Source organism: Pteronotus mesoamericanus, unplaced genomic scaffold, assembly GCF_021234165.1.
Source record: "Pteronotus mesoamericanus isolate MK-2021 breed Mesoamerican mustached bat unplaced genomic scaffold, CSHL_Meso_final scaffold_1186, whole genome shotgun sequence".
Lineage (NCBI taxonomy): Eukaryota > Metazoa > Chordata > Mammalia > Chiroptera > Mormoopidae > Pteronotus > Pteronotus mesoamericanus.
The window spans coordinates 14,479,264-14,505,476 of NW_026555302.1; the positions used below are offsets into that span (position 1 = coordinate 14,479,264).

At 64.3% G+C, this 26,213-nt stretch overlaps 1 protein-coding gene across 1 annotated transcript; it reads left to right on the forward strand.

Annotated features, from left to right (window-relative positions):
* Nucleotides 1-24,726, forward strand: FAM78B (family with sequence similarity 78 member B). Its single transcript, XM_054587568.1, has 2 exons — nucleotides 1-290; nucleotides 24,030-24,726. Exons 1-2 carry the CDS (start codon nucleotides 28-30, stop codon nucleotides 24,550-24,552), a joined length of 786 nt encoding a protein of 261 aa, XP_054443543.1. The 5' UTR covers nucleotides 1-27; the 3' UTR covers nucleotides 24,553-24,726.
* The last annotated feature ends 1,487 nt before the right edge of the window (nucleotides 24,727-26,213 follow it).

Here is a 26,213-nt window from a genome sequence, read left to right on the forward strand (position 1 = left end):
CCCGCGCCGCGCCGGCCGGGCGGCAGGATGGGCTGCATCCAGAGCATCACCTGCAAGGCGCGGATCCGGCGCGAGAACATCGTGGTGTACGATGTGTGCGCCACCATCGACCAGTGCCCCACGCGCATCGAGGAGACCTCGCCCATCGTCCTGCGCTACAAGACCCCCTACTTCAAAGCCTCGGCCCGCGTGGTCATGCCCCCCATTCCCCGCCACGAGACCTGGGTGGTCGGCTGGATCCAGGCGTGCAACCAGATGGAGTTCTTCAACACCTACAGCGACCTGGGCATGTAAGCGACCGGCCGCGCGGGGCCAGAGCGGATCTCCCTCCGGCCCCGTCTCTGCTCCCACCCCGACCTCCTCCCCAGCGGCTCCTCTCCGCTCGCCCCATCCTCTCTAAACCTTCCTCCCGCCTCCTCTTCCACCTCCCTCCTCCCTGCGCTTTTGTTTCAGTGACAGGCGGGCGTAGGGAGGCTCCTCGCGGAGCATTTTCTCGTGGTTTGCGTCTGACTCCCCGCGAACGCGAGGAGACGGTGCGGGGCGGAGAGAACGCGACAAGGAGGGTTAGAGAGACTCAGGTTGGGGGGGCGTTGGGCTAGTGCCCTGGGAGTTTCAGGGCGTCGTCTGTGCTTCGGGGGGCTTTCTGGGAAGAGTTTGGGGGGACCTGTGGCGACAGAGGAGGGATGGAGTGCGGGGGCGCATGGGCTGTGCCGCGCGCGTCTTTGGAGGAACCCGAGCGGGCTTGGCGAAGCAGGTCCCGGCGTGCGTGCGAGGGAGCGGGACTGGGTGTTTATGCCCATTTCCTGAGGCGGTTGAGTCTCAGCCCTTGTCCCCCGGGCCAGGAAGCCTGGAGGCGTTTCCGTCCAGAACCGCAACCCCGGCAGAGCCGCCCGTCCGGCTGGGCGCCCTTTGGACCAGTTCTGGACGGTGGGAGCAGAGGCACCGGCTGGTCCGGCAGAGCAGGGCTGGTGGCCTGCGTGGGAGGCTTGGGTCGGCACCGTGCGCTCTGCGCCTGCCGCTCCAGGGTCCTTACTCACTCCGGAACTTTCCAAATTGCGGCTCTGGGAGGGATACCCGGCCGCCCACCGCCGGATCTCCAACTCCGTTCCGCAGCGCCGCCGCTCCGTGCGCACCCAGCGCTGCGGCGGCCACGGTGGAGACCCAGCCTCCGGCCACTCCTCGGCCGCCAGGGGCCGACAGCCTGCCCGGAACCGCAGGCTGGGGCTTGGGCGGTGGCGTCCAGAACTCTCTTATTTACTAAATTTTCACCACTCCCCGCCAGCCTCCTTTCAGCAGCAGACTCTGAGCTGCCGGCAACTGGAGCGGCTGGCGGGGTGGGGGGCCTGCGTAGCGCTGCCGTTCCAGTGCGGTCTGGGGCGCCCTAATTAGCCTGGAGTCTCAGGGGAAGCCCTTTTGTGGAAAGCCAGCCTCCTTTCCTTCCTTAACCTAAAACTCCGGAGTTCCCAGGCTCGTCCGGTGAACGTGGATGTGGGTCAAGCCACGTGGCAGCTGCAGCAGCTGCGGGCTTTTTCCTGCGCGCCCTGGGAGCCCCGGAGCCTGGAGCCGGGAGCCCGAAGCAGAGGCTGCTCCTGGGTGCCAAAAGGAAAGGTGGCAGGTCGCTTTGTCCTTCCCGAAGGAGTTTGCACTTTTCAAACATGAGGGCTCAGCGCGGGAGAAAGGCCCTTCCTGCTGGGGGGGGGGGGGGTCGCGGGGGAGGGGGGCGGAGTCGCCGGTCCTCTGGGCCTCCGCACACTGAGCTCCGGTCCCTCCCAAAGGCAGCTAGATGTGAGACACGGGGACATTATTTTGGGTGAATCACGTCATTTAAAAACAGACACACCCTCAGAAGAATGATTACATGTGAACCCAAGTGTCTCTTAGAGCTGGTTTGGGGTGTTCTGTGAAACCCGTTATTTCCAGCCAAGTCAGACAAAGGCCCAGACAGGGCAAGGGTGCCCTCGCTTTGGTCTCCCTGGCCTGGCCCTGGTGGCAGCGTGGCCTTGGTAGGGGGCTGGGGACAGTGATTGCGGGAGGGGAGGCCAGAGGGGCTGAACGGCAGCCGCCTGACTGTTCTCTCGGCCACATAGCTCTCCTGTAAGCGAGCGAATCTAAACCACATGCATAAAGAATTCCTTCCCAAAGAGAAGATACTCAGGACCTCAGGAGGGGGCGTGAGAGAGGAACGGAGCCCGGGGAGGAGCTCCCTGGGGTCTGGGGAGGGCGTGGCCACCTGGAATCACCTTTCGGGGGGCAGGGCGGCGGCCACAGCGGGGTGTCTCTGTCTCCGGGGCCAGGTTCTCCAACCCTTCCTTGCTAAGTTCTCACCTCCCCGGCTGAGAAACTCTCGCCTTTAAACTGCTGCTGGCGGTGTTTCCAGGTGTTGGTGCGGGGGAGCAGGCGTGGTCCCGAAAAGTCATAAAGTGAGTCGTTGTAGATCTGGGTCCGGATGCTACCTGTCCCCTCTTAGCTGCGGTCGTTGCTGCTGCGTTTAAGGCCGCTCTGGAGCCCGGAGGTGACTGAGCCAATTTCCACAAAATGCTGACGCCCCAAAAACTTGGCCAGGGTCACCTTTTTCACGGGCGATCCTGTGACACAAACGTCACCGTCACCGCAGCCTGTGGGTCGGCGCATCCCCTTCAGCCAGCACCTTGAGAGGAAGAAACGCCGCGCGCCGAGTTCTCCCCCCACATGCAGCCAACGTGTCTGTTACGGGAAGCGCGAGGGGGCCCGGTGAGAAAGCCGCCCTCTGAGTGTGGCTCAGGCGGGATGCGCCGAGGGGGCCCACGGTGCAGAACGGCCCGACAGCTCCACTGCGTGGTTTTCAGAAATCATGGACTTTGTGGTTTAATTTTGAACGTTTCCCGGAAGGGCGGGCAGGCTTCCGCGGCGGTCGGTGACCCTGCGCACGGTGACCCTGGAGAAGCCAGTGCCTGCTGCTGCAGGCGGCCCCGCTGACGTCCCCGCAGACCTCACCCCTCAGGGAGGAAGGGCTGCTCCCGGCTCTTCTCAGTCCCCCATCAATAAACACGCATTTACCAGGGGCCGCGCAGGGCCCGGCGGAGAAAAGGCAGGAATAAGCGGGGAGCGTCCCTGGTCCTCAGAGTTGGGGTGCAGCCCCTGCGGAGAAAGCCAGGCTCCCACCTTGGGGGAGGGTGCCAGACAGAGGCTGGGGACAGGGCGGGGGTTTCTGGAGGTGCGAGGACTGGCTCTGGGCTTGAGGAATGGACAAGGTTCGGCTGGGCAAGGCGCAGGGCTGAGCTTGACGTGCACTTGTGCTCCAGCAAACGCACGGAGGTGGGGCACAGCCAGGGGCGGAAGCCCGGGGCAGAGCTTCGGGGGGCGGGGAGCGGGCGGCAAGGCCCGCTGCATGCTGGGGCGACCTGGGGCGGCAGGAGCGGGAAAAGACCACGTGCAGAATCAAGAGGGCCTCCCCGCCTCCTTCTGACCCCTCGGGGATGCAGGGGCTTTCAGCAATGGGAGCTGGGGTGCTGGAGGCCAGCGCCCCAGAGGTTTCCTGAGCGAGGTTGGAACCAGAAGTGGGGTCGTGTGTTAAGGATGGAGGAGGTGAAACGGGTTGGGGCCGGGGGAGCCGGCTATGGCTAAAGGCCCCCTCTGAGCCCCCAGTGCCTTGTCTTCTGGAGCTGGAAGGGCGCTCTCTGGTCAGCCCAGGGCCGACGGTACGGAAGCTGCTTCCGCTGCCAGTTGGGAGCACGTTGGCCTGGGCGAAGCTTCGGGAGGCCGGAGGTCCTAGTGCAGCCGCCCCCTCCAGCTCCTGCCTGTCTCTGCTCCTCCCCCAGCCATCGTCACTGAGGGTCTGACTCTCCCCAGCCCCCTCTGTTGCCTATTCAGCTTGATCCAAGCTGGTTTCCATCCGTCCCGGAACGGCTCTTGGTCAGTTCGTCCGCCACGTCCACGCTGCCAGGTCCGGGAGAGACGCCCACCTTTCCGGCCGCAGCCCACGCGGTGGGCACCTTGCTCCGCCCACCACTGCCTTCCCTGGGCTCCCACGCGCTGTCTGTCTCCCCTGAAACCTCAGTTCATTGGGACGCTTGCCGTTCTCTGCTCTCCCTGGGAAGCACGTTCCCCCCGGGCCGCTGACACTCTCTGTGATGACTGGTTAGGGGTGTGTGTACGAGTGTCTGTATGTCTGTCTGCCTGCCTGCCCCACACTTCCGCTTGGCTGTCTGGGCGACATCCCAGGCGTCGCGCATCTGAACCTGACCTCTTGACCTCCGCTGCAGCGCCCACCCCGAATCCGCCTTCGGGTGTCAGCCTGGATGACCCCCGCGCCGCCGACCCATCCTCCAGCCCTGCTGATCCCGTCTCTGTGCGGCCACCACTCCCTGTGGCCGCCCCTTCCGTCTTAGGACACGTCACCCTCACCGTCACCGGCTCCGGCAGAGGTTTCTAACCAAACTTGCCACCTCCGGATGCTTCCCCACACAGCAGCCAGAAGGATGTTTTAAAAATAGAAATGCTACCGCGTTTTTGCCTAAACCCTTTAATGACTCTTGTGTCGTTGGATAAACTCTGAAGACGTCTCCCACTCTTTCACTCTGTTCCGAAGCTGCGGCGGCCTTTTTCCATTTCTCCAAAGGAACCAGCCTCTTCCCACCCGGGACTGGTGGCGCGGTCAGCCGTTCTCCGCAAGCGCCTCCTTCCGCCTCGCGCGGTACTGATGCACGTCCGCCTCGAGTCCGAGAGCACCAGCTCCGCTCTGTTCTCCATGAACCGACCGAGCCGGGCCTGCAGGTTCAAGAAACGTCCGACAGGAGGAATAAATGAGCTGGTCTTCTCACCTCAAGTAGTTTTCCATCCTTGCCAAACCGCATCCCCCTTCAGCCTCAGCTTCTCCCGGGAAGCGGGAGGCCGACCCCACAGAGCTCTGGAGCGCTGGACACGCCGGCGGTCGCTCAGCACGAGGACGCGTCCCCGGCTGCACTCCGTGTTGTTCTGTGCCGCTTGTCCTGCCGGTCCCCTGCCCTCAGCACGGGCTGGCACGTCCTCTGTCCCGTGGTCTTCGGGGCACCAGCGGGGGCGCCCAGCAGACGCCGAGGCTTCGCTCCCGCGTCCCCAAGGATGTGTGACAGGAAGCTGATCTCAGGCCTGGCCCTCCTGCGTCACTGACTCTGAGCCTGAACCAGGGGCCTGTGGATGTGAGGCTTTAGCTTTGGGGGCCGTGCCGTGGGCGTGCCCAAAGCGGACCTGCCGTCGTTCCCGGCGGCCTGCCCGTGGTTCCGAGCCTGTCCCTCAGGGGTCCCCAGGACGCCTCCTTCTGTCATTCTGCCCTGAAGGCCCAGCTCGGCCCATCCATCCAGGGCGCTGCTGGGTGTCCAGAGCATTGTGCCCACCCCCACGCCCCCACTCCCCCTGCGCCCCCGGCCTGGGGACTCCTGATCAGGAAGTAGCCTACTGCTCACGAGAAATACGGGGACCCCCAGTCTAGAGCCTCGGATGGAGACACAGCGACCCGTCCCTGAGTCCTGCTGTGCCCATGCGCCCTTGACAAGGGGCCGGCTGGACCCTCAGACGCTCACGGTCTCCATCGCAGCCGGTGGCGCCGCGGAGGTTAGCAGGTCTTACCCCGAGAGCGTCGCGCCCCCATGGATGGGACCGGCTCCGAGTCAGGGGCAGGGGGGCGCAAGTGGTGGGGAGGGGGTCGGGGAGAAGTCAATGGGGAGTTAAAAGTGATGTGGGCTCGGGGAGCCTGGGGTGTTAAGATCTGCTGGGTGGGCCGTGGAAGCGGGGGCGGAGGAGCGCCCGTGACCTTGCCCGTGACCTTGCCCGTGGCGGCGAGGCCAGGGCCGGGTGAGGCCCGGTCTGCAGGGGCTTCAGGTTCTGGGTCAGGAGGGAGGCCGGCCCCTGAGTGAGGCAATGCAGGGCCGGGTGTGGGGAGCGGGGCCCGGGGCCCCTTCTCCCTCCGTGCACGGCGCTCGGGCCGGCCTGGCGCTCCTGCCACTCTGTGAGCAGCTGCGTGCGGTTACTCTGCTTGTTTTGCTGATGGGGAAACCGAGGCTCGGAGATCAGAGCGTTGGCCTTGGCGCCGGCCTGGGAGTCTCTCTGTCCCTCTGGGCCTCCAAGCAGCTTCCGTTTGGGCGGATGCTTCCGGGGACAGAGGGACCCCGCGGGGAGGGAGTCTCGCGCTGCAATTCATTTTCTAAGACCCCTGTGCCGCCGTGTTGGCCACGGGACCCTGTCCTCTCAGGTGCTGGGACACGGGCGGCCTGGACGTGGCCCCCGTGCCGGGGGAGACGCAGCTGCTGCGTGGCACGGGGACTTGAGCCCGAGCGCCAGCTCTGTGGCCTTCGCGGGTCCCTTCGCAAGTCGGTGTCTCATTTGCCTGCATCCGAGTGGAGGGTGAGACCTGAGCTGTCTCCTCCCAGAAGCAGGTGAGGCGACAAGTGTGGGGGGCCCTCCACACGGAAGTGCTGCGTGCGCGCCGCTCTCCTCATCCTGGGGTGCGACTCTCACCACGGGGGCGCGACCCCCGACGGCCGGGGGGCCGGGGGGGCTGCGGTGTGGCCCTGCGGCTTCCCCGGCTGTGCAGCGGCCAGAGGGTCCCCGACCCCGCCGCGGCTCCCGCCGCCGCGCGCAGAGCCAGAGGTCCCGGCCGGCCGCCTGCCTCCGGCCTGCCTTCCGCGTGCCCTTGGAGGGCGCGGGGGCGGCTCCCTGCCCCGCCCGAGGCTGCCAGGCCTGCCCCAGCTGTGGGCCGGGAGCTGGGAGGGGGCGGGCGGGACCCTCCGAGCCCCGGGCTCCGAGCAGCAGGGCCAGCACCGCTCAGGATTTGTGTCCTAAGCCCATCTTAAGATGTTCCTTCTGATACATATTTTAATTATATATACTCACAATTTTACCTTTTTGTAAGGGGATCTCACATAACTAACCTCACAGTGATCATGAAACTGCTTGAAGGCAACAGCTTTCCCCATGTTAGATGAAGCCACGTGCTCGAGGTCACTCTGCCCTGTGTCCTGCTGTGCCCAGTGCACGGTCAGCCACCCGGGGCAGGGGCCGCGTACCTCGGGCACGTCTGGGCATTTTAGGGGCACCCCTGGTGGCCTCTCAAGACCAGAGAGGGTGGATAGGAACATCTCGACGCAGTCAACGAAAGCAAAGAGAACCCTCAGGCTGGCAGGTTAAAACCAAATTGCTGAGGCCTCGTGCTGCCTGATGGCCCTTGGTGACTCGCTGTGACGCTTGCCTCGGCTGCGCTCGCGGGGCCTGAGCTTCCCACGCTGGCTCACGGGCCTGTGCCAGGCCAGCGCTCTGAGCCGTGCGTCGTGCGCCCTGTTGGCACGCTGCGGAGCACCGGGGGGGCGGGCAGGCCACAGGGATCGGGCCCTGGCCACGCGCGGTGGCGGGGACCGGCTTTGGCCACCCCGAGGCACGTCTGCGCAGTTGCTGGGAGCGGAGGGAGCAGCCGGTTCCCATGTCCGCAGGCCCCGGGCGGCACGCAGAAAAGAAGGTCTACCCAGAAATGCCCATCAGGAATGGCAGGAAGCGGGAGGGCTTGCTGACCCGAGGGAGGGGGGTGGGGGGCCAGGCTGGCCTCGCTCCGGGTCCCCGACACCCTCCAGCTCAGGTGTGGCTGCTGGACTCGGGCTCCTGGCCCCCGCCCAGGGGCAGGCAGGGGAGCTCCGCGGCCCCTGGCAGCCCCGGTAGAAACCGGCTCCAAGCGGGTGTCAGAGATGACAGACTGTGAGGGGCCAGGGGCCCGCCCCAGGCAGCAGGCGCAGCTGGGAGGCCCCGGGGAGCCGAGCAGATGGGGGAGTCTGGGCGGGGGTGCCTAGCAGCCTGGAGACTCTGCTTCTGTTGTGGTTTTTAGTTGGGTTTCTATCCATTTTTTTTATTTTTTGTGAACTTGAGGCATTTTCGCAAAAGGGCGGGATCTGACTGCCACGTCCACTTCCTCTAAAGGAGGGGGCGGGGCGGGGCCTGCTCGGCTCCGCTTAGATCTGGGGGGTGGGGGGCGTCGCACCATCAGCTAAGTGGCAGACCAGCTGGGATCTTCAAAAGATGGAGTTTATTTTAAAACAAGCCTGTGTTTTTAAGTAACAGTTCAATTGAGTGAATCTCGGTTTTTTATGAAAGCTCATCATTGTTCTGGGAAGCGCGCTTCAGAGTGGGCTGGCTGTCTCCTGGGGTGACCCCGCCACCGGGCAGACCCGGGGTGGGGGGAGAGGGGAGGGAGGGTCCCTGCACCGCGGTCCCCTGGGCCTCCCGGCTTCGGGTGGCAGAGCAAGCTGCCCCTCCCCCGTCCTCGTAGTGCCCGGCTGAAGTCTGGGCTGCGTCTCGCGCGCCTGCCTGTCGGGGGCGCCTTCCGCACCCAGAAGCCCACCATCAATGCACGGCCTCATGGCCCAGGACAACGCGGGACGCTTGGTGTTTCGCACAAACGCTGCCCCACTTATGGCGCAAGAAACGGAGGCTTCGGAGGGCCCCATAACGTGCCCGAACTCACGGTGCCACTCCCAGAACTTAAGACCAGGCTCAGAGGACTCGGTGTCTGTCTCGAGCACTACTGCTCCTCCGAAAGTGGGAAGCTCACCTCGGAGAAGGCAGAACAGCGAATAATTTCCGCACCTGATAACAAGACCATCACCAATGTCCTTGCCAAACTGTAAGTACGTGAAAGGTATTTCAAGATGCATCTGTAAGCCCAGAAAACACACTCTTTAAAAACAGATTAGCAAAGATTTGAGTCCTTCGTGTTAGCAACCTCCTGGACCCTTGGCCTCTTGCCTTTTGCATTTGTCGGCAGCATCCATGTGGCCAGGCCACAGAGCTGGGGAGAGGTCGTCATTGCTGCTGCTGTTGAAGGTGACTTGCAAACAGGAAGTGTCCCCCAGTGGGGAGGCCTGGCTCGGGGCCACTGGGCACTGGCAGCACACGGCCCTTCCCTTGTCTTGGATTGGAAGTACCATCGTGTTAAAACGCGTGGATGCTGCAGCCTCTGTCCACAGGTTCAAATCCCGCCTCCGCCCCAACCGGCGGGGTCACTCAGGCCGCCGCTGTCCGGGAGGGGGTGTTACCTGGCTCGTGTGGCTGTGAGCAGGTAACCGAGGGTACGAGGAGCTGAGGGTGTGTCATGAAGGGCTCAAGAGTGCTTGGTACCTGGCGCATTGCGGGCGCTTCGTGTTCGGGTTGGATTTTTTAAAGTATGGATGAAGTGCTCTGGCCAGTGTGGCTCGGGTGTTTGGGCATCGTCCTGCAGACAGAAAGGTCCCCAGTTCAATTCCCAGTCAGGGCACGCGCCTGGGTTGCGCGTTCAGTCCCCGGGCGGGGCGTGTATGAGAGGCAGCCAATCGACGCTTCTCTCTCTCTCTCCCTTCCTCCTTCCTCCTTCCTCTGGCTAAATATATAAATAAATGAAGGGTGAAAAAATAACTTAAATGGACAAATATTTATTGTGTCCCTGGTACGTGCCAGGAGAGAGGCTGGGGACATTTTCATTCCGTGAAGAAAGCTGAGCCATGGGTCTTGTGTACAGCCGGCCGGCTGGCGCTTCTGCGCCACCTGCGTGCTGGGCGCTGAGCCGGGCACCATGGGCCTGGCGGCCAGAGGCCGCGGCCCCACGGGCGCGCACACACAGCCCTGGGAGGTGCCACGCGGGGCCTCCTCACCCGCCTCCTCCGGGCAGACCGTGCCCCTCCTGAAGGCGTCCCTGGGGGCCCCGCCTTGCTCACCCTGGGACCCTGTTCCCAGAGGAGGCCTGGCCTGAGCTGGCAGCTGCCACGAGAACGTGTCCCCGAGTGCCATCTGGGCATTGTGATCCTGGCCGTCGCGCCTGCTCTTTATCTCTGAAACCACAACGTTCCAGTAAGAGACGGCAGCTGGCCGCCGCCACGGTCAACAAGCCAGGGCTTCCTGGCCGCCCCCACCGCTCTTGCAGCCATTCCTGCCTGTCCCAGTGGGGAGCACGCCCCCCCCTCCCCTGTGTCCATCAGTCACCCGCGAGGCCGGTCCTATTCGGTCCCTCCTTGGTCACTGCTCCTGGGCTGGGTCCTTGCAAACCATCTCCTCTGAGGCCTCCTAGGCCTGACCCCGCCCGAGCCTGGCAGCGAAGAGCCACACAGCCCTGGAATCAGGTTACGAGCTCAGAGTGCCTGGGACCCTGACGGCGTCCCACGTGTGCCTGGTGGCTGAGCAGGGGTGGGCAGTCGGGGGGGACCCGCAAAGATCCATTGCCTGAGCACTGAACAGTGAGGCAGGCAGGGGACCCGAAGCTTCTGGACAGGAAGTCAGGCTCATTCCAGGTCTCGCCCGGGGCCGTCCGCCTCTGCTGAGAGGTTTGCAGAAATGACCCGGGGCCCCTTCTCCACCGTTTGTCCACGTGGCCACCGGATGGGCCATCATCGGGTTGATGAGCTAACCCCGTGCAATGAACGGTCAGTCATTTTAATCCAGAGGTAGAAAGAGTGACTCAGACCAGATCTAAATACACACAATGCTCTGTGGTCCCAGATGCCATAAAACCCTGAGTGGAGAAGGTAGAAATCAAACCCTGAGGTCAAAAGCCTTTTCAACGAAATGGCAAGAGCCAGGACCCGAAGCCGTCAGGCCGTTGAACTGCAGGCCTGAGGCGTCACGTGAATTGTCCTCAGGGAGGGCTCTGGACCTGCCAGGCCATGTTGCTAACCATCCTTCATCTCGGTAATGAACGCTTTTGAAGTGCTGTGCTCATATTAATGAGTCTTGCTGCTCACAGCAGCTACGGAGGAAGGCACAGAGGCTCTGTCCCCCACAAATGAGACCAAGCCCGCGAGTTAGGGGGCCGCCCAAAGCCAGAGGGGCAGACAGGCTGCGAAGCTCCGCTCCGCCCGCTCTGCCACCCCGGGGGCCTCCGCGTCCTGAGTTTGACCATGAGCCTAACGTGCCGTCAGCTGAGAGGAGGAAGCTGTCCCACTCGTTTGGGAAACTTGCAGGGAGGGGCCCCACTTGGTGACAGAGCTGTCAGACTTGGGCTTGTCTTTGCTCGTAAGCAGACCCAGGGCTGGACTCTTGCTCAGGGGAGGCTGCGGGGCCGTCCTGAAGGTCGGACACACCCGGCGCGTCCCGCCCCCACCCCCACACAGCCCGGAAGGGGTGCGTGTCCCGTGCCACGCGGGCCCATCGAGAAGCCGCCGTTCTCTCTGTGCGCCCAGGCGACGGGCGGGTGCCGGGGTGGCGTCACCGGGTTCCAACCCGGGGGAGGCCAGAGCAGCCCGGGCGGGCTGCGCGGGGCCGCGAGGCGAGGGGCCGGCTCCCCCAGCCTGAGAGCTCTGTGGTGCCGTGCTCTGGGCGATGCCTCCGACGCGGGAAGGCGAGCAGGACAGAAACGACCTGACGGGAAGGGCCAGGGTCTGCGCGGGGGCGGCGACCCCCCCCCCCGAGTCTGTGGATGTCACGCGGCGGTGCCGCCGTTAGGTGCCAGGCTGCCCACGGGGCATGTCCTGCCCTTTGACGGGACAGGACTCAGCCCAGCTTCAGAGCTCCCGCCACTGCCTCCTTGGACCCAGTTGGAGATTCGCGGGCCCCGGGGCTTCAACGCGCCTTGAGAGTGATAGCCAAGTCTACATAGCAGGCGGCGCTGGGTCCCACCCCACCACTGGCTTTTTCAGAGACCCCAGGCTCCGCCCTTTCACAGGCAGGAGGCTGCACGAGAGGGACGGTCCTCCGTGGCAGTGTGGGTGGGTTGTGGGGAAGGCGGGCTGGGTGCCAGGTGGGGGCAGGCTTCCTGGGAGGGTCGCCTTCCCCCGTGGGCTCTGTACCTTTCCCGAGCCGTCCCCCGCCCCCCGCCCCTGGCAGCTGAAGATGTGCCCCGGGGAAAATCGGCTCACGCCTTGTTGCAGAGGAGCCTAGCTGGGCTTTGGGAGATACACAGCCGCCCACCCCCTGTCTGGCAGGAGCCAGTGCCGTTGGAAATGAATGGGGCCTCTCTCCGCCCACTCCCCCGCCCTGGCTCTTCCTGCGCTGCCGTGGGGGCGGGGGCGGTCAGCCCGCCCCCCACCCCGGCCTCCCACCCGCAGGAAACGCGCCGTGGCCGCGGGTCGCCCTCCCCCGCAGGCAGCTGAAGGGCGCCTGTGATCCTGGGGTTCGGTCTGTCTCTTCCACTTCCTACAAATGTACTGCCATCTGTTGATTTTGTTCCTGTGACGCCCACGCCGGCGATCATTCACAAAGAGGACCAGACCCGTTCCCAGACCCCTCCTACTCGCGGCGCTCCCTGCAGCCGCGCGGGAGCGGGGCTGGGAGCCTCTCTCTCTGTCTCTCACCTGGGGTGCATGTGGATCTGACGGACCGTCAGTTTTGAGTCTTGGTGTTTGTTCCCTGAATAGACTTTCTCTGTCCTCTGGGAACTGGTTTCTGGACCGACCCCTTTGGGGTCAGGATTTGTCCTTCTGTCCCCCGTTTTTGCCGCCGCCTCTTCCCTCACTCCCTCCATGATTAAATCCCCTTCCTTTCTCATTTTCATCAAAGGTGAGGGCATCCGTTTCCTCGCCGCCTGGGCCACGCCACCCCGCGAGGCTGGTGGGGTTCGGGTGCGGACTAACGGGACACCCACGGCAGGTGCTGGGCCCCGGGCCTGGCCGGCGCTGGAGGGCCCAGTTCTGTGGCTCTTGTCGGGCGGCTTCAGTGCCTGCAGCCCGGTCCTTTATTTAACCTGCGGCTCTGTCCCAAGTTCTGCCCCCCGTCCCCCGCTCTCGGGCCCTCCTCAGCGCCCGCCTGCCCCTCACGCCGGAACTGGCACTGCCGCCCGCCTGGCCTCCCCGCCCCCGTCTGCCACCCCCACTCTGAGCGGGCGCCTCAGAACATACTCTGATCTGTCACCCCCTCCTACTCAGAAGGCTTGAGGTTCCAACTCCTTAGCAAGGAACCCCAGGTTTCTGGTGCCCGCCCTGCCCTTCCTGGGAACCGGGTATCCCTAACCTGTCTCCCCGCCTGCCAGTGCCTCCTCCGTGCCTCAGCCACGCACCCCTCGCCCCCTGCGCTGCGGTCACCTTCCTGCTCCCCAGAGACCTCCCGGCCCCCACCCCCCGAATCTGAATCAGGGGTTCCGGCCTCTCCTGCCTGTTAGTAACTAACGCCCCTCTGTTCCCAAACGTGTCACGTCGTAACTCACTGAATCCTCACAACCACCCTGTGAGCTAGGCGCTGGCACTGCTGCGGGGAGCTGGGGCTGAGGGATTAGCCCGAGGTCTTCGGGGCTGGGGCGTGAACCCAGATGGTCTGGCTCGGAGTCCCCAGTCGTAACCGCCGGGCGCTGGGGCCTCTCGTGTGGCCGCCCCCCGGACGGCGCCCCGGCCTCTGAAGCCCGGGGCTGGGCGTGTGCGCCTGCCGGAAGCTGCCCCACGCCTGCTCAGGGCTGGGGCGCCGTCCTTGACGGTCAGAGCTCTGAGGCTGCCCGATCGCGCACACTGTCCCACAGAAACAGCCCCAGGCGCCACCCCAGCTGGAGCCAGGGGTCCGAGGCCGCACCCGAGGCCACACCCCCGGGGGACACACAACCTGGTTGTGATCAAGATTAGGCACAAACCTAAAGCGAAGATGGCGGTTCCTTAAGCACTGCTGGTGGCCCCAGCCTGGTCCGGGACCTCGTCCCCGCCGCCCCCCAGGGCACCGATGGCACGGGGACAGCCCAGCGGGCTGCCCTGACTGCCCTCCTCACGGGTGGCCTAGGGAAGCCAGCAGACACTGTGAGCCGGCTTGGTAACTCGGGCCACCTGTCTCTGGCCACACCTGTGGGCAGGGCGCCAACCTGCCAGGTTCGCGTAGCTGACGCCCTGTTGACGTATGTTGATAGTGGTTTCTTCACAGAAAACTGGGAGCACGTGCCTTTGAAGGGGGTGCCTCGTCCCACGAGAGCTTTAATCAGGTAGGACAGTCTGGCAGCAAGCGCAAGACCCGTCACTGCACCGTTCGGGGGGCGGGGCAGACGCGGGCGTCCTTCCTCCTGAGCGTTCGGGGCCGTCCGCCGAGGCTGTGTGAGTGAGAGCCAGGAAGATGTGTTTTCATGGTGGTAACCCCTGGTGGGGGGATCTTTGAGCACTAAAGTGACCAGAAGGCGAGGTGCTCAGCAGCGAGAGCGGGCGCCTCCTGGTGGCGGAGATGTTCGGGACGGGCCCGAGGGCTGACTACGGTCTCAGGGCCGACCCCAGGCAGCGCGGGCTGCGGGCGGTCCGAGCAGAGGGAGAGCGGGCGGGCTGCGGGGGCAGGTCTCCTTCAGGACCGGACCGTGGGGACGTTCTTGTCTTTATTCCCTTCCTGACTCAGACGAGGAAACTGAGGAAACCCAGGTCCTGTGACTGTTGCCTGGAGGGACCAGGAGGGGGCCCTGTTCCTCCCGGCGGTCTCCCTAGGGGGAGGCGGCAGGCAGGGATCCCCGCCGGGCTGCCAGCCGCTCCCGGCGGTGGCTCCGGGGTAGTGGCGGCCTGGGGGCCCCAGGGAGCTGGAGATCCGAACTTGTGTTTTCCCACGCCTCGGGCCCCCAGGCGTGAAACCTTGCTGGGAGTCTGGGTTTCTCAGAGACAGACAATATGTTGGGACCAGATGTCATTTTAAGCTGAAAACCTGCGGTTTTGTTGCTTGGACGACTGTCTGTATTTACGCTAACCGGTTTTCCAGAAGCCGCTGCAGACCGAGCGGCGGAGGCGTCCTGCGAGGGTGTGGCTCAGGGCCGCTGCCCCGGTGGGGGTCGCACTGCCGTCCTCGGCCGGGGCCTCCGCTGTCCCGTGGGTCCTGTGCGTCTCCTGGCACCGGGTGCCCGTCTGCCCAGCGACTGTCCGGGGTCTCTCCTCACACACTGACATGCCCCGATGGAAGACGCTGGATCTAGACTTGAAGAGACTTACAAAACAGGACAAACGAACGAGTGCTTATTTCCATGTCACGGGAAGGCCTCCCGTCCCAAACACGCTTCTCTGTGGGGCTCCGTGGGGGAGCGGCGTCTTTACGTCCGTAAATGCCGGGGCGACGGTGGGTTTGAGAGCGCGCGGCGCCGGGGCTCGGAGGGGCCCCGTGCGTTCTGGCCTGGCCGCTCCGTGGCAGGCCCGGCCTCGCGGCCCGGCGTGCCGGCGGCGAGACGTGCGTTGTCGGGCAGTTAGCGCAGCGTGTTCCTCGCTCGTCAGAAGCGTGGGTCAGGGCGGCACTCCCGAGGGCGTCCTTCCTGTCACTGCATCAGTCACACCAAGCACTGCGATGGCACCGCTTTTCAGGGGCTCTCCGTGGCCACGTGAGGCCACAAGCTCTGTCACCAACCCAAGACTCGCTCCGGGGAGCCCGCGCCTCGGGGTCCCCGGGGTCCCCAGGGTAAGGCCTGGGCTTCTGGGCAGGCAAGGCTGGAGCACCGCTGAGGGGCACGGAGTGGGGGAGAACCACAGTCTGCCTCTCGTGACAAGGACAGGCTTGAGGAAGTGGGACCGCCAGGAGGCAGAGGGCAGAGCTGGTCCCCGGCTGAAGGGCCCAGGGAGACGAGACCGGGCAGGACCGGCTCGGGAGGAAGGGGTGGGGGCGAGAGCGCCGACTGCCTTCCGGGGGCCCCTCCCGCGAGCCCCTCGTGGGAGGAAGGGTCCAGAGCACCAGGCAGATCTGCACACAGGGCCGGCCGGCCGGGCTCCCCTGCAGGGCTGGGGGGCGCGCAGGCCCGGGCCGCCGTCAGAGGGGCGCTGTCCGCGGTTTCGCATCCTCCACCCCGTGCCTGCCTCCGTCGGCAGAGGTCACCCGCGCTGACGGTGGCTCATTAGCTAATTCCTTCTGGTTTGTGTTTATCACGTCTGTTACTGGCAGTTGAGACCGGTCTTTCCCCACCGAGAGCCAAGTTCTGGAAAATTCCTGAGAGAAACAGACCGTGGATACAGAAGGCTCCCGCCCTTTCTGTGTCTGGGAGGCAGGCTAGCGCCGCGCGTTGACCACAGCCGCCCTGCAGGGTTCCGGCCCCCCGCTGCCATCCCGCTGCAGAGGAGCGGGGTTGGGGGTGGGGGTCCGGACCGGCTCCATCTCTGACTGACTGCCGGGCCTGGAGAAAACTCCCTCGGCCTTTCTGAGCGTTGCTCTTCTGGTCTAAAACACGAGAGGCTCGTATCTTCTTCACGGGGTGCCGAGGAGGACTGAACAGAGGGAGTGTTGGTGAATCGTGGCGGCTAAGCCGGAGTTGGGCTGTGGCTCTGTTCCCGGTCATTCGGACACCATATGGGTGTCTCCATGGCAATAGGAGGGGGTGGGAGGCATGAAGGATTATCCCTGAGACCCCCCCACTCCCCGCACCACCCCAGCCACGCAGCCACGGGGCAGCGGCCAAGGCCGCCAGCTCCCCTTCTGCCCGCCCGCCCTGGTCCTGGCCCGACCTCACGTCCAGGTGAGACAGCAACGTGCGCCCCCTCCCCCCGGCCCCCGCCGGCAGCCCTGGCCACACCCGGGGCCCCGCCATGCCGCCGCCTCTTCTCTCCCTTTGCCCAGGACTCCGCTCAGGACCGGCCCATGTTTAGGTCCCGTGTTACCCTCAGCTTAAAGCGGGGACAGCGCCAGCTCCAGCCTCACTGGGTGCTTGTGAGGGTGACCGAGTGAGCCCATGTGAAGGTGCCAGCCAACGCTGGCGGTCATCGTCACCACCACCTCGCGAGAACCGGCCCGGGCGCTTTGCCTGCGGCCCCTGTGACGGCATGTCTCTGTCACGAGCGAATGATCGGCTGCTCGGTCTGTGCTCCCCAAACCATGACGCCGTCCCCCTGGGGCAAGGACCTGAGGAGCCTGGGTGTCCCCTGCACCCAGGACAGTGCCAGGCGCGTGGTTAGCGTTTGAGAAACCACGAGGCTGATTTATAATGAGCTCTGCGTTGAAGGTGGCTTTTCACTCCTCTTGGTTCCAGCCAGGGCTGCGTTCCCTTCCGTGGGGGCGTAGCCGCCATGGAAGGATGGACTCATCCATGGCCTTGGGTGGTCTGACCCCATGGTCCTAGGCCTGGTGACCTCCGCTTCGGCTCCCGGCACCTCCTCCCCTGCGTCTTGGCCTCTTCCAGCCCAGCCTTCCTGTGGAGCAAGCGGGGGCTGGTTCACATGTGGGGAGATGGGCCCAGGGTTGCGGGCCCTGCCTCGGAAAATGGAGAGTCATCCCTGCGGCCGGGAGCTCAGGGTCCTGGGGGTGGGGGTATGGACAGGACTTCCTGTTTCCCAGTTTCCACGGAGATGCCTTTCAACCCACATGAGGGCAGAGGGGCAGAAAGTGGGCGCTGGGGAGAGGGCCCTGGGACAGACAGGAGGGGCGTTGGCTCCCCGACCCCGGCACAGCCCTCTCCATTTTCAAAGGGCTGCTTCTGCAGGAGGCTGTGGTTGCCAGCCTCCCGTTTGGCTTTTGTCTGCCCCTCCTGCCGAATGCTGTCATTGCCGCCAGGGCGGCAGAGCGCCCCCACGTGGCCAGGGGCAGGAGGAACCCCAGACTGTCGGGGGCGTTGCTCTTTACCCCGGGAGCCGTTGTGTTAATGGAATCCTCCCCCCTGCCCGCCCCGGCTCTGTCCTGCCGAGTTCCAGGGCCCCTTGTGAAGTCCCAGCTCCCGTGGACAGAGAGCAGGGCCGCCCCACATCCCAGGGCCGTGGGCACGAGCCCGCTCCGACTCCCTGGCCTGAGCCCCCGCCGCCCCCACCAGGCTCTCCGGCCACCTCGGCCGACCGCAAAGCCCCCATCAGAAGACAGTGCCTGTCCTCCTGGGGCCTCAGGGAAGACCGCCCTCCGCGGCTGCTCCCCTGAAACCTTACATTCAAACACGACTCCTGGGGCCGCTGCCTTCGCCCCGCCGTGGTCCCCTCCTTCCCCTGTCCCCTCTGCCCCGCTCTGGCCTCCTCCGCAGGCAGCCGCCCCCTCCACACCTGCGTGTGACGCACCTGCTGCCCGGCCGGCCTGCGGCTGGGGCTCGGACTGCAGCGGCCCAGGTGGAGGGGCAGGCGCTGAGCCGTCCCGCACGTGCACACGTGCAAGTGCAAATGAAGAGGCGCTTTATGAATCAGGAAAAAGGGTTCTACAGGAGAGGCCGGCGGGGTCGGGAGGTGTGTGCAGGTCCGGGAAGGTCCCGGAGGAGGGACACTGCCCTCAGCCCTAGGGGCTCTGCAGGGGCCCAGTGCAGTCCAGGCTGCAGGAGCCGCGGGCCTGAGGTGGGGGGAGCCCGGCTGATCGAGACTGTCGGGGGTGGGCGGGGGCGTGGGGCCTGGCTAGGGGACCAAGTTAGGGGTTCGGGTTTCATTTTGCTGCTGATGGGAAGTGAACTGGGGTGGGCAGCGACCCAGCAAAACCCAGACCCTAGAGGTTAATCCAGCGTCGACCTCCCCTGCCTCCGCACCTGGGCGGCCGAGCGCTGCTGGGAAAAAACCCACACAGCCGGCCAAAGGTCAGGCGGCCGGAGCAGCGGGGCCGCCCCTCACCAAGGGTCACAGGGTGGAAACGGCGTGGCCGTCGCTGGGCATCCCTCACAGAAGCCTGGAAACTGACGGGCCTGAAGCCTGGCCTGGCATGTTGTTCACAGACCCGGCACAGTGGCCCCGGAGCTGTGCGTGCGCCTCGCCGCTCCGGCGGCCGCATGACAGGCGGAGCGTGGACCCGGCGCTCAGCAGGGTCGGCGGGAGAGAGAGCGCGCCTGCGGGGCGGTGGGGAGGGGCCCCCGCAGTGCGCTGCAGGCCTTACTCTGAGCCCACGCAGCCCCGCCCGGCCTTGCCGGCCCAAAGAGAGGGAGTCAGAAAGCTCCCTGCTTCAGTCGAACATCTAAAGAGCAGGAGGTTCCGGAGGCCCCGCTGCAAGGCGGCTCCCCGCGGGCTCCCGGCGGACACCGCAGTCATCAGAGCAGCGGCGGCCTGTCCGGGGCAGGAGCCAGGCCCGGGCGTTTGATGGAGACGCCAACAGCGGGCGCGGAACCTGCTCGCAGCAGCCGCGGCCGGACTTCCTGCTGGGGCCGACTTCCAAGCACCCTCCCCCGCCCCCCGGGCGCAGCGGACGCCAGGGCCTCCAGGGGAAAGTGGGAAAGCGCCCCGTGGCGATAAAGCCGTCAGAGGAATAAGCAGCTCGCCCCCTGCCCTCCCCAGCCCCCTGTCGCCTTGGACCCGGGGCGTCAAATGTTCTGTGTTAAAGGAATTAACAAAGCATGTATGGGGGGTGCAGGTAAATAATGAAACTTCTTAAAATTGAAAACAACACAGTCGCGGGGCACCCACTGGAGGGACCAGAGCGGAGCCCCTCCCGGGCGTAACTCCCACCCTCGTCCCTCACCGGCCGGGCGCACAGACTTGACTCCTGTCGGCCTGATGGGCTGCGTTTGCAAGTCAGGGCTCACGGGCCCCTCCACGAGGATGCCGGAGAGTCCGGGCTTCCGTCGGCCGCGGAGGCCGCTGCTCGGGGCGACACCCGACCCCCAGCCTCGCCCCGCCTCTCCCTGTGGCTCAGTGACTTCCTTTCCGAGACGGGGGCGGTGCTCATAGAGCACACCTGGCAGCCGTGTTCGAGTGAGTGAGAGCAGGTGCGTGAAGTCCGCACCTGGACCACAGCCACGGGGCGCCCACCCGAGCCAGGAGTCTCAGAGTCTCTGCCCAGCTGACTGGCTGGCTGGGTTGCCTGTGTGAATTCCTGTGTTCCCATCCACATCCACCTCCGCCTCCACCGCCGCAGGCGGGCACCCCGCCCCCAGGGGACGCACCGAGCGGCCCCGGGTGGGCGGCTGCCCTCTGACCCCGTGTGTGAGCAGCTCACAGCCTCCCCGTGGGAGGCCGAGGGAGGCCGGCACGCCCTCCGCCCAGCGCCCTGGACCCGAGCCTCCCCCCCCCTTCGCCTGCCCTCCGTCCCAGGCGGTCGGTCTTTGGTGGGAGCCGGGAGCTCCTCGAAGGGGAGGCAGGAGCGCCTGGCAGCTGGGCGAAGGGGGCCCGCGCACCCGCATTCACTCCCGTCGTCGCCGTCGGCCACGTTAGACTCAGCCCCAGAGAGGCAGCTGCGTCGCGACGAACCGCAGCGAAGCCTGCAGGGTTCCAGGCGCAGTCAGCGAGCCTGCGGTGCGCCTGCCCGATGGGGACGGGGACAGGAGAAGTGGGGGAACCGCCCATGTCCTCCTGCCAGGATGCACCGGAGGTGGGAAGGGGCTTGTCCTGTTCCCGGACGGGGAGGTCAGGGTCGCTGGAGTGCACTGGGCCGGGGCCGGCTGTGCGCGGCGGCAGAGTAAGGGCGCAGAGGCCGGCGTGGGGCGCCCGGAGGGACGGCGCGGGGTCCCACCGGGGTTCTCAGGGGCCACATCTGTGGCTCATGGGGCCTGGCAGGAGGCCACTGTGGTGGCCTGGGGGCAGGGTGTCTGGGGACAGGCGGTGGCCCTGTGGGTAGAGAAGAGACACGCTGGCGTCCTACCCATGGGGACCTTGGAGTGGCTGTGCCCAGCCCAGGCCCTGCTGGGTCGGCTCCTCGGGGACGCTGCCCAGTCTGCGCCACGGCCCACAGGCCTGTGTGGGGACCAGGTGGGGGCTGCAGCCAGCAGCTCTCTGTGGGGGGCGGCGCTCGGCTCTGGGAAGCTCAGAAGTGCAGGTGGAGGTTGAGCACCCTCAGACACCACCCACTGGAGACCCCAGGGCCGCCCGTGGAGCAAGCCAGCCGGGGACTGACAGCCCATCCGCACGGGGGCTCGAGGGGCCCTGAGCTTGGATCACGCAGGGTGACTCCATCCCGAGAAAGTGTCCCCGACGCTGGAGAGGCCCCCTCCAAACAGAGCAGGAGGGCCCTCTCCCCACACGGGGGCTCTTAAAACCCCCCCAGAAATGGCCTTTTCTGCTGCGGAAACAGCGCCCGGCCACGAGCCAGGAGGAGGAGGATGCAGTCAGAGGGGAAGGCGGCGGGAGGCTGGCAGGGCGCCGGCGGCACAGGCTCCGGGGGTTAGACGCAAACAGCGGGATGAGGAAAACCTAACTTTAAAACTTGCTCTGTAATCATGGTGCAAACCCTCCGAGAGCCGGGGCCCAGGCCAGCGCTGGGGGTGGGATGGGCTCTGCAGGGGCCGACGCCGCCCAGAGGCCGTGGCCTTGAGACTCATCGGGTGACACGGGGCCTCGTCGCAGGCCCTCCTGCCCCGCCTCCCGGCACTGCCCTGCGCCCCTCGCCCCCGGAGGCCAGCTTCTCTCCATCCTCTCCCCTCTCGAGCTCCCGTCCCGGCTCTTATTCCCAGCTCCTTCCTGGAGGAGTTTGGGGACCGAGAGGCATGGGTGCTGTGTTTGCCAAGTCGGGGCCGCTCGGAGCAGGAGGCCGCCGGCACGCAGGCACGGGGCTCTCCTCGGCCTGGACCTCGGGGGCGGAGCTCCTCTGACAGCTCTGCTTCCGTGGGGGACGTCCCCGCCCTCCCAGTGCAGTTACACGGCCGCCCCCGGGGCCCAGGGCGCGCGCCCAGGTGGAGGGGACCGCCCCTGGGAAGACAGACAGGCCTGCACGGGCCCTGCAGGCGAGTGTGAGGCCCTTTGGGTGAAAATGCTGAGCTGCGACACCCAGAGTGTGCCCTGGAAAGAGGGTCACCGGTCCCTTAGCCCCTAGAACCCTCGCTCAAGCGGAAGGGCACAGCCAGAGGACACTGAGCGGGTGTTCCAGGCCCTTTACAGTGTAGGGCTCCTGTCCCAGGGCCCGGGCGCAGTGCCACCGTGGATTGCTAGGCCTCCCCGGCAGCCCCATGGGCCCTCCCTGTGTGGTCCCCCCAACTCCCACCGCACGCTCCCTTGGCCCCCGCCCACCCGCTGCGCCCGTCCCCACGATGGCCACAGGGCTCCCGGGGGGGGGGGGGCGAGCGGGGCTCTTCAGAGCGGCGGCTGTGCCCTGGAGGGCACGGACCTGTCCGGGTGGCACCTGGGCCTCACCCAGGGACCACTTGAATGAAAAGCTTCACACGAGCTTGTTTGGGATTCGCCGCCCCGAACACAGAGCTGCAGGGAGCTGGAAGGAGCGATGCTCTTGTTATCAGCTCCAGTGGCGAGCCCGTCAGCCTTGCGCGCAGGGCTACGGCTGGCTGTCCGGGCGCCGGCGCTGGGCGGGGCCGGCGAGCAGCGGGCTGGCGGAGGAGGGGCACGAGACGGCGAGGCGCGGCTTCCCAGGGCCCTGCTCGCGCCGGCACTTCGCCTGGCCCCTGCGGTAGGTCGGAGGTGGGAGGAGGACCCCGCTGTCCTCGCCCCGCTTCACATGGGAGGAGCTGCTTTTCCTCAGGTGAACGTTGCCGGGGCCGCAGGCGGAAGGCTCCGGGGCTCTCACTTCCTTCTCTGCCTGACCCTCCCCATCCCTGGTCCTCACCGAAGGTCTCTCATGCGCCTTGTGCCGCACACTGTGCTAAGCGCTTCCCCTTCACGGTCTCCTTTACCTCTCCCCCAAGCCCACAGTAACTCAGTCATTCACTCCTGTTTGTGTGTGGCGTGGCTGCCCCCCCTTAAGCACGCATAGCTCTGTGTCGGGGTGCCACGCGAATAACAGGTCCTAAGTGAACAGAAGATGCTAGTGTTTAAGATGAGTGTGACACTGGTAAAGCGCTTTGTCACAAGCAAGCTGCCAAGCCAGAGGTAATATGCGCGGAAATGATTCAAGTCAAGTATTAACTCATTCTTTTGATGGAGGTTTATTAAGATCCACTACATGCCAGTAATGTGCTAGACACCGATGATTCAAAAATAAGTCGCAGTCCCAAGCCGCAAGGCAGTCATAATCTAATGAGGAAGACACAAAAGCAAGCCATTGGAGCCTGGGGCCCGTGGAGACCTGGACACCAAGCAGGAGCACCAAGGAGAGGGCTCCCTGGAGGTGGTGACAGGCAGTGGTTGTCAGAGGATGAGCAAAGCTGTGGGAGGGGAAAGAGCAGGGCTTGAGTGAGGTGGGGTGGACGGGAGGGGGCGGGGCCAGCGTTGGAGGCCTCGCTTATGGGGCAAAATTCACTGGATGTGGTGAAGCAGCAGATGTGGCAGAGTCTGGGGCAGGCACAGAAAGCGCCAACCATGACCCTCGCTTCCGGCCTGGAAGACGGTGAGCACGGGGCCGCCCCTGCAGCAGGAACGGGGGAAGGGCCAGCTTTACGGCGGGCGAGGCGAGCTTGGTTTGGCCCGTCCGCAGCGGGGAGGGCCTGCATCCCCTCACGTGTACAGTGGGAGTAAAAATCCATTTATCTTGCAGTGTATTTGGAAGGTTACCTGAGAAAACATAAAGTACTTAACAGCGGTTGGAATAGAGCCGGCGGCGGCGGCGGTAGCGGCGGTGGCCACAAGCCCATGGCAGTAGGGAGAGACGCGGGCTGAGAGCTGGGCCCATGTCCTCCTCCCTCCTTCCATACAAGGCCCGGGGAAGCCGAGAGGAGTAGGTTGCAAAATGCCCAGATGGCAAGTTCGCCAAACTAAGCCCCGAGACTCCCTGGCTGGACCCGAGGTCAGCGGGACACCAGGCCGCGGGGGGCGTGTCTGCCAGCCTGCAGCACGGCCTCCTGCTGAGCTGGTGCCGAGGGCGACCCTCATCGCGTTCTGCTGCCCATTTCTGTGCCTGTGTTTTCTGAGGTTGAGTTGGCCAGTGACTGTGGCGTAAACCTTCTTTGTTGAGTGGAGATTCTACTTTGATTTCCTAGGAACTAGTATAGTCTTTAACTTGGCCTCCACTTGCCCTTTTACATCTGATGGTTTCTTCCAACCCTAACCGCCGCCTCTTCCAACAGACAAGCCTTGCGCACACTCCTACCTCCCAAGAAAGTGAGTTTTGCAATGGAATGTACCTGAACACTTGGGTAGATTCCCCATCCCAGCCGATGTCTTCTTGTGGGTCTCACAAATGCCTGTTTGAGTTTCCTGCTTCCAGTTGGACCAGCCATGGTTTTAGTTAACTTGCTTAGATGCTGCTTTTGTTTGTCCATTTTTGTTCTGATTTGTCCCTCTTTAATCCCGAAACAGCACAGCACAGAACTTCCTGGCCTGAATTCCCCTCTGACCCTCCCGTTTTGCCCAGGCGTCTGTGTTAGGAGGTGGCGGGCACCGCTCCAGCTCTTGAAAAATTCACTCAGCCTCTCCTTCTCTTGTGCATCTCTTCTGCTTCGCCAGGTCAAGCTGGGAGCTGCCCGACCTGAGGGAAGGGAGAGCGAAAGCCATCAGCGACTCGGACGGCGTGAGCTACCCCTGGTACGGCAACACCACAGAGACGGTGACCCTGGTCGGCCCCACCAACAAGGTCTCCAGGTTCTCCGTCAGCATGAACGACAACTTCTACCCGAGTGTGACGTGGGCGGTGCCGGTGAGCGACAGCAACGTGCCGCTGCTCACCAGGATCAAGAGGGACCAGAGTTTCACTACCTGGCTGGTGGCCATGAACACCACCACGAAGGAGAAGATCATCCTGCAGACCATTAAGTGGAGGATGAGGGTGGACATCGAGGTGGACCCTCTGCAGCTCCTGGGGCAGCGGGCCCGGCTGGTGGGCAGGACTCAGCAGGAGCAGCCCCGGATCCTTAGCCGGATGGAGCCCATCCCCCCCAATGCACTGGTGAAGCCCAACGCCAACGACGCTCAGGTCCTCATGTGGAGGCCCAAGCGGGGGCCGCCTCTGGTTGTGATCCCTCCCAAGTAGAGGCCGGCTGGCCTGCCTGTGGAGCCGTGGGGACACGCAGCGAGGTTGCCCGGGATGGCGGGAGCCAGACTGAGTTTCTGAGCCAAAGCAGACCTCTTGGTTTGCCAGCCCTGGCAGCCGCCCGCAAAGAGCAGGGCTGCTCCTTGGGTGGTAGAACCGTTCTCTTTAAGGAAAGCCCCTCCCTCTTAGGAATAAAGAGATCCCTGGTTTGACAGACTTGCGGTGGTTACCCTGCAAGTCGCCATACTTTGGGGCTGACCGGGATGATTCTTTCATTCGAACTGTGACCATTTCTCTCCTGTGAGATGCAGGGGGTGGAAACTACATTAAACAGTGCCTGTGGCAAACGCCGCTGCTGCCCTGCCCATTAGATGTGGGAGCGGAAACGCCCGCCCCAGGCGCGTGCGACACAGACAGCGCCGCTGTCCCCCGGGAGGCTGCAGGGGGCAGGGGTGGCCTGAGCCGGGTGGTGTGGAGCCGGGAAGGCGGGGAGAGGAAGCGTAAGTTATTATTACGAGTTAAGTATTGTGCATTTATTAGTTGATTATCAGATCATCAGTATACTCACTGGAACGCAAGGGTCCCGCTGAAAGCCGCAGGCACAGCGAGCCTCGCAGGGCGCCCGGGAGCTGTCCGCGGTGCTGACGCGAACTAACGGGTGGCGACTCTCGCTGGTTCCATCTACCTACCTCTTTCCGAAAAGGGATGCCTCAGAGCATCCTTGACCGCAGCGTTTGGGTCGATCGCGCCTGTGTCCTGCAGTCACTAGGGCATTTGGGGCCTTCATCATGTTTTTAGTGGAGCCCGATTTGTGGATTTTGTTTACAGCTGCTTATTCTGTCCCCGTTACCGGCCCTAAATTTAGGAAAAGATACCATGTATAAGCCATGAATCCATGTAGGGCATCACAAACGTTTCCACAAATAAGAGTATCATTTTCGCTTTTTGTTCGTTGGTGATTTTAGTTTCTCGTGGTGTGGACGCGCAGCATGCGCGCCGGGGTCTGGGTAGCGTGACAACGAGCAGATCCGCCCAAGTCCTTGCTGTGTGCACGTAGCTGAGGTGCGCGCCCAGAGTGTACACGGTGTCCTGTGTGTGCTTGCTTTCACTCAGTCTCACAGAAGCTCAACGTTAACTCCCTGGGCCTGTGTGAGGACCGGCTCCGTAGCCTTAACTGCCGAGTTCTTGGATGAAGATCGGAGCTCCTCGTGTGAAGCAAGCCTGTGTGGTTGACGGCCGACTGATAAAAATGAAAACTGCTATTTCCTGTGGTCAGGCCGATATCACATTTTTTAAAGAGTTTCTGATTTGTACACTAAGGATTATTCCAGCTCTTTTGGCTTCTATCACCCCCAAAAGAGCTTCCCCCTTTATCCTCAGTCATGCAAACGGTGATATATAAATAAGGTGCCTTTTCAAACCCTCTCCCCATGCTAAGTAATTGTAAAACTCTCACAGCATCACTGTGGATTTTAGGGATGGACACACCAGGCTAATTTCAGAGTTGAGTGAGCTGAGGTTCAGAGCGATTGTCACGGTCCTGCGGCTGGCTCCAAAGATGTGTCTTCTACCAGAGTTGAGGCTGGAGCAGGGACAGCAAGAGGACTTTTTATTACTTTTATTAAAAATGCAGATGAATTTCTTTCAGGCTCTAGTCCCAG

Excerpts from the sequence above, each read along its gene's own strand:
- FAM78B (XM_054587568.1), top strand. The coding sequence starts at position 28 with ATGGGCTGCATCCAGAGCATCACCTGCAAGGCGCGGATCCGGCGCGAG. Across the intron at positions 291-24,029 it reads ACCTACAGCGACCTGGGCAT|GTCAAGCTGGGAGCTGCCCG; the intron begins GTAAGCGACCGG and ends CTGCTTCGCCAG.